This window comes from Platalea leucorodia (assembly GCF_965183815.1).
Source record: "Platalea leucorodia genome assembly, chromosome: 3".
In the NCBI taxonomy this organism is placed as follows: Eukaryota; Metazoa; Chordata; class Aves; order Pelecaniformes; family Threskiornithidae; genus Platalea; species Platalea leucorodia.
In genome coordinates this window covers 77,752,922-77,768,033 of record NC_138825.1, presented here as the reverse complement: position 1 = coordinate 77,768,033, position 15,112 = coordinate 77,752,922, and the positions used below count along the sequence as shown (strand labels likewise).

Here is a 15,112-nt window from a genome sequence, read left to right as displayed (position 1 = left end):
AAGCTCTGCATTGAAAACAAAGTCTAGGTTATTGACCCAAGCTGCAAGCAAGGTGGCAATGTTGTCTCTAGTAGCATCAAAGCTTTTAAAAGTTCTTGAATTTTCACAAATGATATGCATTTAATAGCAGTATAACCAACTGGCCCAGATTTTATATCCTCACAGCTTACAAAGATTAGGAGTTTGTTCACATTTCATTCATAAAGGATAGGAAAGGAAAATTGTGTTTACCGAATAATTAAAAAAAAATATTTTAGTAACTTGAAGAGAGAGAGAAAGAACAAAAGAGAATGAGAGAAAGGGAGAAGGGGAACTGATGGAATTGTTCCCTTCCAAGACATAAAGTATTTGATTCTTCAGTACCTGGTTCATGTAGATGGTGTGTTATGGTAAAAGAAATGTTGCCAAAAGAAGTGGAATGTTTACCTTCTTGATGCACCTAGGACATCAGTGAATAGAAATTATATTAACCTGTGGCTAATATTCCTAAATGACTCTTATCATAGAGGTCTTCCAGATTTTTTTTATCTGTTAACAGTACCCCTCCCATGATTAAATACATATATAATTTTCCTTCCTTCCTTATGAAAGAGTTCTGGTGACGCTCCATTACTATCCAGCTAGAATGAGACTGTAGGAAAGCTAGCTATACTTTTTTCTAAAAATCTGTGTCTAGGCAGTAGGTAAAATGGCAGGCTGCCTACAGATCGCATTGGAGAGACTCAAAACTAACATCCGGCAAGTTTGGTTAGCAGTTGTCTACGTTAATAAAAAGATAACCAGAAAGCAGAGATGAACCCAAGGTACAAAAATAGCCCATCCACATAACCAGTATGCTGTAGGTGGTTTGCTTGGTAACTTTTCTGTAAATTTCCTGCTCATCACTCCTCCAGTATTATTTCTCCCCCTTCCTAGTGCACCATCTATACTTCCTTTCATTCTGCTAATAGCTGCCAACTATTCACTTTATAATTATAAACAGAAATTAAGCTGACAGGGTTTTACGAAGTGGGAGTGAAAAGGAGCCTTACCTGAATTATACTAGTTATTAAACTGGTCTTGCAGCAAGGCAAGAAAAAACTCATTAATTCTACTGGGATTACATATGCATGCATCTGGATAAGCTTTTGTTTGTTACACAACCTATGCTACCACATCTGACTGCAAATGTGAAAATACAGCGGAGCACTGGTATTGTCTTAAGTGTAATATATTGTCTGCCTCCTGGCCAAGCCTGGTTTCATTATCTATTCCAAAGAAACTAAAGAAGCGCCTAATACTGTACGTTTGTGTAGTAGTTGGTGAGCCTATGATGAATCAAGAGTATAATTTATTCTCACGCTGGGTAAATACTAAGAGTGAGGTGTAAGTTCAATAGTTTTCTCACGGCATACCATCTTAGCACTGCTGTTCTGTCTGCCTTTCCTAACAGAGATAAGTGGTGGTGGAGAGCCCTATGGAGGCAAGGTGCAGGCAGTGAATGTTTTAGTGCCCAATAGCATTGGTAAGTATGAAGGTTACAGTGATTTGGTGAGGTCTCCCATCTGTTTTTTTTCACTGAGGTTAAATACAAATCCTCTGACCTGGGAGACAAAGGGGAAGATGCCCTGCTTCATGACTAGCCCCCCCTGTTACATCATGTAAAAGCATGCATGCCACACTGGCTAATGAGGCAAAGAGAAAGAAGGGGGAAGATCAGAGGCCTGTGAGCCTCCTCGTTTCCTTCCAGCCCTCAGAAAATGCATTTATTTTGAATTGGGTTTCGGGTGTTTTTTGCGATCCATGAGACTGAGTGTAACTACAGAGTTACGCTCTCTGTAGTTGTTTCTGCTTGCTAGAAAGGTTCTTCTCTCAGGACAAAGGTGAGCATAAATTCAGAAAAGAAAGTTTTAATTCTGTTTCTGACATGAACTTTGGGCCAAATTTCAAATCTGGAGGGAGAGAGGTCAGCTGTGTTTATAGGTCCAAAGATTAGATGCAAGAAATCAAGCGTTTAGAGTAACAACCAAGAGATTAGGTACACAAGGATTTGTTACTACTCATTATTTATTCAACTATGACACAAAGATTTTCTGGCATAACTTCAAGTGGCTGTATGAATACTAGAGCCTCATAGCATGAAGCAGGTATTAATGGATGATTAATTCTTAAATTTGGTATAGTAATACCTCTCAAGTAGTTCTTTGTTTGTTTCTTTGCTTTTAAAAGAAAAAGCCACATTTAACTGGAAGGGAAAACAAATCTCTCTATTATCCAGTTAGGACTCTCCAGCCTTCTGACAAGTGCCCAGGTTAACACATTTCAGTCAACACAGGCATATTTTGTTAAAACTTGTGGGGAATGCTGACTCAGGATAAGGCAAAACCCACAAGGCATTGAACTGATTGTGCAATGCTGTATGTGGAAACATGACTTCCTGATCCCTGCATTAAGCTGCCAGTGGTTTGAAACATGGTGTTTGAGTATCTGCATTGTGTACTTATCTGCCAGATAAAAATATTAAGCTTATAATTTGTAATATCCAAATTTTATATATATATATATATATTTATATTCTGATTTAACTATTGTATTCAGTTCCTCTTCTCTCGTTTTACACAATATTATCCCTTTCAACAAGGGATGATTCTCATACACACTTCTAGATTCCTTAATGTTTAAAATGTCATCCACCACCTCACGGCATTCATTTCTACTGTGAACTCCTTGTTCCGAGAGATGATGAGTGGTGCCCATGTAGCTGGAAAACTGCAGTGAATTTCTAACACACTGAGCTGTTTGAGCTGACTGAAATGCAAGCTGTGAACAGATAGTGAAAATGGCTTTAAGTCCGTAAGTTTGGGTACGTTCATGCAGCTTTATTAATATGAGGCTTTATAAGCTATGTAGACTATTAATAGCATATTTGATTGGCTCAAAATAGATGAGGTTAATATCAAGTTTACCCCAGAGTGTTTTGACATAATCCCAGGAAAATGGCTTTTGATGGAAACCGTGTTGATGAAAACTAGCCACAAAATCCATTTTCGTAGAGTAGGCTGAATGGTCAGTTCCATATCAAAAGTATGTTTATGTTTGAGAGCCAAAGATGTTTCCCACGGTGGGAATATCTTGGAGCCTTGCAGGCAGGTAAACCCAGCCCTCCTTCTGGAGAAACTCAGAGAGGCTCTGGCAGAGACCCAAAGACCCTTGGACACACACATCCCGTAGGTTTCAGTACATCAGGGTGTCTAAAAGGAGTGCAGTCCATACCACTAGAGGCTAGAGGGGGCCTCTGGAGGGGTTTTATTATACCCCGGATTTTTATTCCTGTTAAAGACTGCCTATACTTTTGGCCAGCTGGCAGACTAATAATGCAGCTGGGTTGAACAAGTTGCAATGTCACATTTTTGGGGGTGAGCAAAGGGACAAGGTACAGGGAATGAGGTATACAAACGTACCGCAGAATGGATCTGTATCTGTAGCAGGACATTAACCGTGCTAATCTGCAGAAGTATACTTGAAAGTCCTGTTCGTTTAGGTTAACACCAAAACGTGGTTTTGCCAAGTGCTTACAGACAATGGAGATTGAGTTCCTGGGGTGTGCAATACACTGTATGGTGGCATTTCAGAGTTTGCCAGTGTATAGAAGGCTCATAGCATTGCAGAGGGTTTATTCACTTAGGTAGAAGATGTCAGAATAGACCCAAATGGGAAGTTTTTCTATGCTGCCTTGGATAACAAGGTTAAAAAAAAAAAAACAGTCACAATTTAAATAAATCAGATGTTTTTGCTGAAGATTATGCTGTCATTTTCTCCAATTATTCTTGACATTTCACCCATTCGTATTGTGATCTGAGTTAATAATGGAAGAAAAAATGGCTCTTGTTGCCGTGTTTATTCTTTGTTCTCAAGGAGATAAGCTGTTTATAAAGATAAGTTGTTTGTTATTTAAATCACTTTTACTGAAGTTGTTTGTTTCCTTGTTTGAGTTTCTAAAAATATTGCAACAATTGTGATGCATCTTTGAGACGTCTATTCAATTCACTATGATTTGTACTGGAATTCATTCGTAAATGGGCACAGGTGTTGATAGCTGTAACATGCTGGAATGAGGCGAACCCAATAAATGCTCAATAAAGGAAAGATGAAAGAAAATGCACTGAAAACAGCTCTTTTAAGATGTGATAAATTGGCACTTTAGTTCACTACTTAATTAGGTACTGAATAGCACTGAAGATGTGTCTGGAGCAACTACATATTTTAAAACAGCTGAACATGTTAGAACATAACTTTAATCACCATTAATATTTTCAGTATCAAAAATATTATTTTAAAAATTAGCACTACTATTTAGGATATAATCAGCTTTTGTTTGCAAGCAGTTCTGTAGTGCCCTGATGGAACATTTTGCTATACGCCTTATAAAAAAAAAAGTTGAATAGTAGTCTGTGAAAATGGCTTGTTCACGTTCTCACGTTGAACAGAAATTTAACTCTAGAATAAGATATAGGAATGATGATGTTGCAAACGCTAAAGTCAGGTAAAGCATTTCTTTTGTACTTTTACCACGAGCAGACATTTTGTTATCTATTTCTTGCACAATGCGCTCTGCAGGCAACATCTCCTGAAGCCCCATCCTGACCTTTGGGTGCGTTTCTGATGGGAACGGAGGGCCAGGCAGCGAACGGGCGAGTATTACGGGTAGCGATTCCCGAGTGCCACCGCCTTTCCCTGGGAGCACAGGCTTTTTGCGTTGTGCCTCTCTGCCAGAAGAGCTTCGTAGTCACGATGGAGGTGGTTGGGTAAGGCAGCCGGGTGGGTGCCTGCCAAACGAGGCGCTCTCAGGTGGGTAGCTGAACCGACACCGCCAAGGACAAAGCTTATTGCGTGCTAAGCACACGCCAGCCATGCAGGGCTGAATTAGCCTCTAGGTTTTGCATTATCTTCAGGGAAATCTGCTTTTACGTTAACATATCTTGCTGTTACAGTTTAAATGTATGTTCACAGGCATAAAAGTGGTTGTACTGCCAGTGTGTAGACAGGCTATAACTCTGGCCAGGAATATTTGTCCTTAATATTTTACAAATATTTGTCCTTAATATTTTATGGTTCATGCTTTTAAAGATAACGCAAGCTAGAAATCGTCGACAAACGCGAATTCAGTTGCCAAAACTCCTCAGTGACAGCCAGGCTGGCCTGAAAGCTGCTCCATGGGATGCAGCCGCGGTGCCACACGATACAAATTACAGGCGGTAATGAAGATGCGTGGAAAATTTGAGTGCGCGTACGCGGCAGTAAGGTACTATATAGAGGGCACCCGTGTGGCACTTGAGGGGGTCGGTGAAGCGCGGTTTGTGCCGAGTGGCCGGAGCGGCTGGGCGGGGAGCGCGGCCCTCGGGCGGGTGCGGCCGGCTCTGCCTCCTCTGCTCGCCGCCCGGCTCCCCAGGGGCCGCCTCACAGCCTGCGGCTCGGCTTGGGGGGCAAGGGGGGGGAGAGGTGCCGGGGAGCCCCGCTGGAACGACTCGCTCAGCTCCGGCCGAGGCCCTGTTCCTCCGAAGGACGGCGGCCGTCGCCCCGGGGGCCGGCGGGACTCCATTTCCCAGCGCGCCCCGCGCCCCCGCCGCGGAGGCCGGGCCGGGAAGATGGCGGCGCCCGTGTCGCCCTTGGTTACTGCGCGCTGCTTGCTGCGGGTTTCAACGCGGCGCGCCGCCCGCCTGCTACCGGCGCGGGCCGCCGGCCTGCGGAGAGGTCAGTACCGCCGCGGGAGGGGGCTTGCCGGCCCGGCCCGGAGCCGGGCGAAGGGAGGGCGAGCGACAGGCTGCCGGGGCACCGCACAGGGAGGGCACCGTGGAGCGGCCGCGGGTCTCCCCTCCGGCGGAGGGGTGGCCGGGCCGAGGGGAGGGGGCTTGCCGGTGCCGGGCGGGCGGGGCAGGCGGCAGCGTCCTCGCGTCCGTGTCCTCGCGTTCCCCCGCCCGGGGCAGGCCGGGGCGGCCTCTCGGCCGGCCCAGCCCCGGAGGGGCCCCGCGTCCCCGGGCGGCGCGGCTGGGGGCCGGCGCCGGGAGTCGGCCCCGTTCCTCCGGAGCGGCGGGGGATCCGTGAACGGCCCCGCGGCTGCCCGAGTGAACGATGCCGCTTTCCCCTGGTAAACAGGGCTTCGGTGCGGTGCGGCTGCCTCGGGAGCTTGGTGGGCGGCGAGTGCGCCAGCGCCTGCCGGAGCTGTCGCCGTGCCTGCGGCGGCCTCGGGGGCTTCTTCCCCATAAGGGTTCTCCTGCGTGTAGAGCTGCGCTCTGTCCGGCAGCCTGACGTAAAAAGTCAGCGTAATACACACGTTTATGGGGAACTAGGTTCTGTTAACTTGAGGCTTAGTTAGAAGCAGAGGTCTTTTTTCTTTAGCGAGCGGTATTCGCCCTCCACCAGTCTGACCCAAGTGTGGGAATTCAGTTGAGTTCAGGCGGGTGCCAGAAGCCTGAAAGTCAGTCAGCAGATCCGGGAGGGCTGATAAATGTTCACGTACGCACATTGCGTTGTGACCGTGGGACATCTGTACATCCTAAGGAAAACAGGCTGGAAATAGATTTGCTGATTAAATGAGTTAGTACTATAGTGTATTGGATTTTTTTTTCATTTGGTATTGGTCCAACGCTTTACATTTGTGTGGCTTGTTTTTTATTACCATTTTGAAAAAGTTGTCAGAGCAAATCCAGTGGCTTTAGCCATAGTTCTTCAGCTTCCATGTTAAAAGGGAGGGTGGTCCCTTACATTTGTTGTTTGAGGACATCTGCAGGTGTGGGCAGTCATCGCTGAATTCATTTATAATCTTGTTTTTATGATCACTGGTTTATAGTCCTTTATTTGGTTTTATGATTTGCTTTCCGCACTTTTATACCGCTTCCTTAATTAAAAGACTTCACAAGCAGTATTTGTGTAAAGTTGCAATTTCGCCAATAAACTTTTCTGTCTTTTTCTACTTTCATCTGTAGGTCAGATTAAATGGGGTGTGCACGGAAATAGTACACGTAATCTTATTTTGGAATAATGTCACGGGCATGTACGTAAAAAAGCAGATTCTAGTTCCAACTCATATCTTTCTCTAGAAGCTTAAATACTGCTTCATATACTGCCTTAATGAGTGGACTGCAAGAAGGCTAAATATGGGTTCGGTGATTCATTTAAGGTCATCTAATGAGATAAAGGTGGGAGGACAGTCCTTGTTCTTGTATCTCAGCTGCAGCCTGTCTCATCTGATTTGAACTGCTCATTTCAGCAGGTGTATTTTTTTTTTTCATTTGTTTTTACATGATATTGGCCTATTTGTGCAGATAACTTAGCCTCCTCCCCTTCCCCCCCGGCTGGTCAGACTTTGCTTTTCTAAGCATTTTATTAAGTGTTGGAAAGTAAATATTTTTTTCAGATGGCCTCCTTTCCCATTTTTCTCATTAGGCATTGTAAAATATTTTGAAAGGAGCAATTGTTTGGTGTTATTATAGGACTATAAATGTATTTTCTGCTTTATAACCAACATATGATCTCTTTCCTGAGAAGCTTAGATGCCAAGTCTCTGTTCTTCTGCAGGTTTATGTATATGCTTAACTTCAGTGCATGTGCTTAAGTCATCCAAATCCCTGTACACCATGGGGCAGTTTATCTGTTTGATTCTGCAAAACTTGCACATATATTTAATAAAAGATGATACAAGAGAACATTATTGTTATCTACAGGTACTAGCATGCAAAAAAATTGTCTTTTCTGACCTTTTGCTACCTTCACTCCCGTTCTCCTGCAGGAAAATAACCTTTGGAGCTATAAGACTGTACTGTTGCCCTTCCCCATCACTGTGGTATCATCTGAGAAGGAAAGATTTTGCAGCAGTTCTGTTATCAGCTTAATTACGAGTTTAGCGAGGTATCTGATAGCGCTATCTGCCTGTCGATAAAAGTGCCCTCTAATGTCAAAGTCCCCTTCTTCTGTCATGGCAGCTGTGTTTCATAGGCAATTTTAGCAGCTTTACATTAAGGGTTTGGGGGTTTGAAGCAGTTTGGCTTCATTGTGACCCAACTCCAATATTCTGAACTTCAGCTTGGCTTGTTGAAAACAAGACAGTTTTAAAAAGTTGATTTCTATTACCTTTTTTTTCTCCCACCACACAAATTCCAGTGTTTGTGAAAAGCTCTCAAGGCGGAATTCTGTCTGCAGAGCAGTAATGAAGTAAGTAAGTAATGAAACAGATGTGATTCCTGTACAGTGCCTTAACACTGGTTTAGCAGAAGCTGTTCCAGCTTCTTGATTGTGACTGTCAGCAAAGGTGGCAGTTGGGTGATTTTGGGGTCATTAACTTTGGTGCAGTTGTAACCTCTGTGAGTTTGGTTTAGATGCAGTTCTCAAACAACTATTAGTTGGAAATATTTTTTTATCTTTAAGACAAACAGTAATTAACCATTGCAGCAAAGTGTCATAGGAAATGGTTAATTCTCCATCTCTTATGTCTTCAGAATACATTTTCTTCAAAATATGCTGTAATCAAACACAATTCTTGAGCATAGTTCAGGGGTAATTAGATAAATTTAACTTCCTTTATACTTAGAAAGGTCAATGTTGTCTTCCAGCCTTAATCTCCATGAATGAAAACTATTTCTGATCATTTCCATGATGGAGTGGTTTGAAGCATACATACAGTACAAGGGTTAAAGGTGATTTTATTTTTTTCATCATCAGTCCCCTGAAGTGCTTGTTTCAACTTTGTTTCCAGAATTAATAATAGACATTTTCATGTGTACTGTGAGTGACCCTCTAGTGAGGTGAATATTGTAATCTGAAGCATGACTTACCTTTTGCAATAAAAGGAGTTCAGTTCCATTTGTTTGATCTTTGCTTCTTTAGCTGGATATTATCTATCTGTCATGGTTTTTCTTTGTTCTTTATATTTCATCCTATTAAAGGTCTGAAATTCTAATAATGTGTTTAAAAGGTGTTTAGTTTGATGGCAGTAAGAGATCTTGAAGACCAAATTTGAATTCATTTGTGGAAGTATAATACTTTTTCTCTCCCAGAAGTGAATAATCATGTTAAATTCACATTAAATCTTTTTGCATTACTTGAAAACTCACAGATTAATAAATTAAAGAGTTGTCAGTTTCTGCAGTCATGGAAAGATAGCAAAGATGAAATTCATGTCAGGGAAGCCCAAGTTCTTTTCCTAGGTCCAGAAATATGGTTGAGACAAGGATGTGCTAGGATTTTTGTCATGGGAATTCTCTTCTGACAGATTTTAGACATCACAGTTCAAAACCTTACATAATGAAATCCAACTACTAGGAAGAGAAATGAGGGTTACCAGAGTAAGAGATGTTTACCTCAGTTACCATTCTGTGCTCTCAACCTCCTGGCTGCTGTCAAGATCGGTTTTTGACCTAGCTTCCATTTCAGATTGTCGTCTTACATAAATAACTCTAGTGCCTGCCTCAGCTGTGACTGTTGCTTTCATAAGCAGTGTCATTGAAACTTGCATGCCTTTTTCCTGCATCATCTCAGACATCAGTTCTAAGTGGCAGTAGCAAAACTCGACAACATACTGATGGGTTTTTCCAATTTGCTGCTCTTATCCAGAGCAGAAGGTCCCTGGAGTTAAGAACACTTTTTCTATTTTTTTATGTAGGCACTTGTCTTTGCAGTGGTAAATTAATGCCAGTTTACTGAAAGTGTCTTAAGTTCCTCACTTTAAAGGAAATCTTGATAATTTCAGATTGGCATTTTCATTAGGCATTTATACATTAATAAGTTTTTTTTTTTTTTTTTTTCTCCGATGAGTTTTTCCCCTTGGATTTCTCCAAGGCAGGTCTTTTTTGTGTGTATCACAGTAGGTCTTCTCTGCAACTTTGTCTGTGATCCTCGGATAGGCAAGCAGAAAAGCAAATGCCATGAGCTAATTTTATGGCTTGAAATAAAGTGAGATTATGCTTAAATATGTATGTTTTGGGAACAGGAATTTAGTAAAAAGTTGCAACCTGGTGGCAACTCTTAAAGAAGCAGTGAATGTGAGGCTAAATGTGGTAATATCCAACACTGTCCTGCACCCTGGAGACGGGAAAGATAGGTTATGGATAAATGCATGTCTGTAGTTTTACAGTTTTATGTAAAACTAGGTGAATAATGAATCAATGCTGCGCTTTTCTGTAGTTGTATCTAGAATGCTACATAGAGATAGAAGATGTTTTTTCTGTGTGTGGCGCTTAAAGATTTCAGAAGGGAGCTAATAAAAATCAAGTAACAGTTTACATAATACAAAGATTAGATAATGAAACAGGAAGAAATAAATGAAAGCCCATCTTTTGCAATATGGAGGAGAAGGCTGTAGGACTACAGTTAATGCACTGAATCGCAGGTGATTCCTATTCTAACAGTAGTTTCCTTGAAGTAAAATTATGGAAGGTAATTGCCTGGTATTCCTCTGCTATGTATTAAAATTTCTAAAGTTTCCTTTTCTTTATCAGTTCGGGAATAGATTACTATAGAAGCATAGTTGTATGAATGATTTTGCAATCTATCCCACAAAATGCAGGTTAGAAGGGAAGACCCACATTTTTTTCTGTCTCTTAGGGTAGTTTATCATTTGAATAGCTGTCTTCTGTTGACTTACCTCTACAAGCTCTACACACTTTTTAAGAGCATATGCCTTTATTTTGCAGCTACAAGTTTCAGTTTGTCACTTACCAGTTACTGTGTGTCTCCTGGTAGTGTATTATAGTGTACCCCCATCATATTTAAATCCTAGCGTTCAATATTATTTTAGGAGAACAGTGAGTAATTTTTCCCATGACACCCTCTGTCATCACTTGCACATACTCTCCATCTCTGTCATCTGTTAATGACGAAGTATTTTCTTCCACTCCTGGGATGGTTAGCTGTAAGTACATGTAATCCGATACAAAAAACATGCTTCTGAGCAGTCCTACTGGTGTGCTTTGTCCATGGCTAGCAAGGTCATGAGCCATAAACCCTTTCTTATCCCTAAATCAGCTTTTATTTTTTTTTCTCTCCAGTCTTAGGGTAAGCAGTAGGAACTGGTGTCTTTAATGGGGCACTGGCTGTCCCTCACATTGGAGCTCTTAGAACCGTCAAGCTCTACACATTATGAAGGCATGGATAGTTTAGAGGTGCAGATCACAGGACTGAAGTTGACTTTATGTGGGAGTGGAATGGTTGAAAACAAGATGAAAAAACTTTGAGAGATCATTTATGCCTTTTCCCCTTCCCTTTGGAGTCAGGTCAGGTATTGCTGACCTGTTCCTGACAGATTTTTGTCAAACTTACTGTTAAAATTCACTCCCCATTAATGAAAGTTTTACAACATCTAGACTATTAATCGATTTCACTACCTTAATTACAGTTATTAAGGTAACTATAAATACAGTTTATTTCCTTTTCTTAGTGCCTTGTATGTATCTGGACATAGCTATGTGTTTTTTCTTTAGTCTTCTCTAAAGGTTTTACTCAAATTTTTGCAATAACAGACTTTGAACTCGACTCTCTTTATGTGATCTCTTTAGCTACAGATGAGCTAATTACTTCTAAATCATAGCAGTAACTCAGTTACTTCAGGGTGGGAGAATTTAGTGCAATTTTTGGCTGCAGATGTAAACAGTGACTGTCTTGCTTTGGAGAAACTAAGGTGTTACTTGCAATAGATAAGCATAATTTTATACAGTTGTTCAGTTTTATCCTTCTCTTTTGTAACTATATTAATTTTATGTTTCTTACAACAATTTAAAACTCTTCTTGTGCCTCTTACGACTTCTCTGTGGGTTGTGACCCATGGTTTAACAAATAGTCCTTTAAATCATCTTCCACTCTCCCATTTAGTTCATACCTCTCCTGAAATATGATGTGAAAATTGAAAAGTGTGTTCCAGGGCAGACTATATCAGTATTGAACAGAACAGGTTTTTTTTCCATGTGTGCTTGTATTGCCCCTCATGTGTATACATTGGGGTACCTGTGTTTTTTTATTTTATTTTATTTTTTCCTCTAATAGTGTTACGATGGTGTCTCACTGTCAGTTTGTGATCCAGTGTAGCCCCTGGATGCTTTTCTGCAGAGCTGCTCTTTAGCTGGTCATTCCCCATTTCTTCAGTTATTTATTTTCCCCTAAGCACCATACTTTGTCCCTGTTGAATTGCATCCTATTTGTATTAGATTCCATGTCCAGTTTGTCAGAATTGCCTTGCCTTCCAGCGTATTTTCAGTCTCACCCGACTTGCCATTATCTGTATTCCCAGTCCATGTACTTTATTTTGTCATGTACAGATCGTGCATGGAAATTCCGGATTGCACCGAGCTGAGATTCTGAGCCCTCTCTGAAACTCTGCTGCAAATATGCACCTAGTTTAACTGTAGCAACTACTCATTACATGTAGTTTTTCTAGCTGTTTTTGTACCTGCTCAAAAGTAATTTCATTTGCAACTTACTTTCCTACTTCATATATGAGAATGCTATGTGACCTAGTGACAAAAGTGTTACTGCAATTAAGCAGTTTTTCCTCTACCCACTAAGCATGTTACCTGATCAGAGAGGAAAACTTGTTGATCTCACGCTGTTCCTGAGGAGCTGGTGTTGCCTTTTATTTGTTATCTTGTTAAGTGCTTTATTTAAAAAAAAAAAAAAAAAAAAAATCTGCTTGTACTTGTTCCAGTATTTTTGAATGTTTTGAAGTTGTATTGACTGACCTATGAATTTCTGGATTTGCCTTTCTCTCCTTTTTAAAGACAAAAATTGTTTCATTTTCCTAGTATTTTGGAACCTCACCTGCCTTCAGTGAGGCCTCGAAGAAAGCTGTTAAAAGCCATTGTGTTGCTTAGGAAACTTACCTAAAACACGCAGGGATGAATTTCCTTAGATCTCACAATGTTGAAAATATCTAACTGTAGTCTATGATATGCGTTTTTCCTACTCAAATCTATTTCTTTTATCATAGCTATAAATTGTGTTACTCATGACTATACTTAACCTTTTAAATGACAGTGGAAGCAAAGAAGATATTAAATATCTTTTCAGTCTATTCCATTGTTAAGTTTCTGATCTTACTGATTTAGCAAGCCTTCTTTGTAACGCTGTATGTTCTCTCCTTTCCTAGTTATATCTCGTTTTATGTCTAGCAATTCTGACTTTTTTAAAAAAACAAAAACACAACAGAATTCCTGCTTGGGCATGGCCCTGTCTCTTCTAGGCAGAAGATAATGCCAGTGGAGCAGGCTGTGGCATTGCAGGGCTTCATAGCTACTCCCTTGCTTAGTGTGGTCTTTGACTCTTTCAACTCACTTACATAACTTCTGTTTTGGTCTCCTGTTTGTTTTGGTTTCCTGTTTGCTGGCTTTTACATTCTTTCTGTCTAGTTTAGCCCACCTCTCTCTGAAGGATTAATCTATTCAGAGAAATGCACTTTGGAATTTTTAAATGGTTTTGCCCCAGTTTTGGGGGGGGGGTGGGGGTGGGGGGGTGGCGGGAAAGTCAAAACTTCCATTGCAACAGCTCATCCAAATCCTACCACTCTCCAGATGGGCTTTTTAGTGTCTGGGCTTGTTAATAATAAAAATAAATATTAAAACATACTAATAGAGGTGTTTACTACTAAAGTTAGTTGATTTAATGAAAAACAAAGGGGTAACATATTCTAGTGGTTGTATAGGTAAGTAATATGTCTTTGTGTAAACTGTTGAGAATGTGTTGTTTATGAATATAAGAGGATGCTTTTCAAAACTTCTCTATTAATAATCTACTTTGCATTTTACAGCATACACAGCTCAGGCAGATGAGAAGACAGTCCCTGGTACTCTTAAAGATGCTAATGCCAGAGCCTTATTGGTTTGCAGTGGACCTTTAGAACATTATGACTTTCTGATTAAGCAAGAAGAGCTGAGGAATGATGAGCAGCAAAGAAGAGTTGTGCAGCACCTGCAGAAGTTGCATGAGAGCCTTAAAGGCTACAGCATCAGTTCAAAAAATCTTTTCTCAAAGGTGAGGTTTATAATGATAAAAATATTTTTTGCATTTATGTTTGCTCATAAGAATGTGCTTAAAATACATAAATTTCTGTCATTAACATGAGTCTTATTTTTGTAGCTGGGTCTTTACAGATAGATCATTGTTCATGTTTGGATCTCTGTTCTTTGGTTTTTGGTTTGTAAAATTCCAGTGGCACTCTAGAAGTAACCAAATTAAATATTATTGACATAATTCTTTAAGAAAATCTGATATGATTTTGGTTATGTCCACCGTCTGCCTTTCCAGAAATGTCATCTGGCTATAGGACAGGGGCCTAGACCAGATTTTAATTCTCAAGCACTGGTGTAACATGTGTGTGTTTGGGTTGCAGGTAATGAACACTGATGTTTTATGTTCTAACAGATCTTCCGTGAGCATAAGTGAAATTAGCCATCAGAGTCTAAATACTTCAGCTTTGCAAAACATTATAATATAGATCAGACATGACTTTTTAAAAAAATGTCCATTCTTTCCAGTGTTGTTAGTGTCCAGGTGAGGTGAGAATAGAAGGAAGAGGTGTGATCTGCACGCCATTTGTGTTTCTGGGGGCATCACAGCTCCTTTTCAAAGTACTAACAAAAATTCAGACATATTCCTGTTGCACAGCGCCTTAGCAACCATAGTGCCTTAGCATTAGTAATCCTAGTAGCCTGCCGTTGCAGCTCTGTAACTCTTCCCTGAAGCTGTTGACGCAGTGTTTTCCATAGCCTCTGTGGCAGTATTTTTCATGTCTTGTTCTCGAGCTGTTATTCTCAGATCGTTGCTCCTGCGGCCTTGCACCTGCAAATCTTGATAGCGTTGTTATGGCAGGTTCTCGTGAGAAGCAACTAGAACTGGTGTGAGAATCCCCCGCCAGTTCTCCTTGCCTCTTGTGTACATTTGAGTTTATATCCCAGAAAACCAAACATAGTGCCCAGCAAAGTAGATAAGACATTTAATTACTTGGTAAATATTAGGCAATCATAGATGTGCACAGAAGCTGAACGACCAGGGAATATGCTTCATTTGCACCTGATTAACATACTCCGGTCAGCACAAATAGTCATAAACATGGTGAGAGGAAACAAGAAGAATAGGACGTTTGACTGAGTCTGAT

General features: G+C 40.9%; 1 protein-coding gene across 3 annotated transcripts in view; it reads left to right on the top strand.

Moving 5' to 3' along the window:
- Nucleotides 1-5,619: 5,619 nt before the first annotated feature.
- AFG1L (AFG1 like ATPase) overlaps nucleotides 5,620-15,112 on the top strand; it is a 74,115-nt gene continuing 64,622 nt past the window's right edge. For all 3 annotated transcript variants that reach the window (XR_014227688.1, XM_082307081.1, XM_082307080.1), the window contains exons 1-2: nucleotides 5,620-5,730; nucleotides 13,766-13,989. Coding sequence is in view for 2 of the 3 variants with exons in the window: in XM_082307081.1 (XP_082163207.1) it covers nucleotides 5,625-5,730; nucleotides 13,766-13,989 (330 nt within the window). In the remaining variant the exon portion in view is untranslated. The remainder of the gene's footprint in view (nucleotides 5,731-13,765; nucleotides 13,990-15,112) is intronic.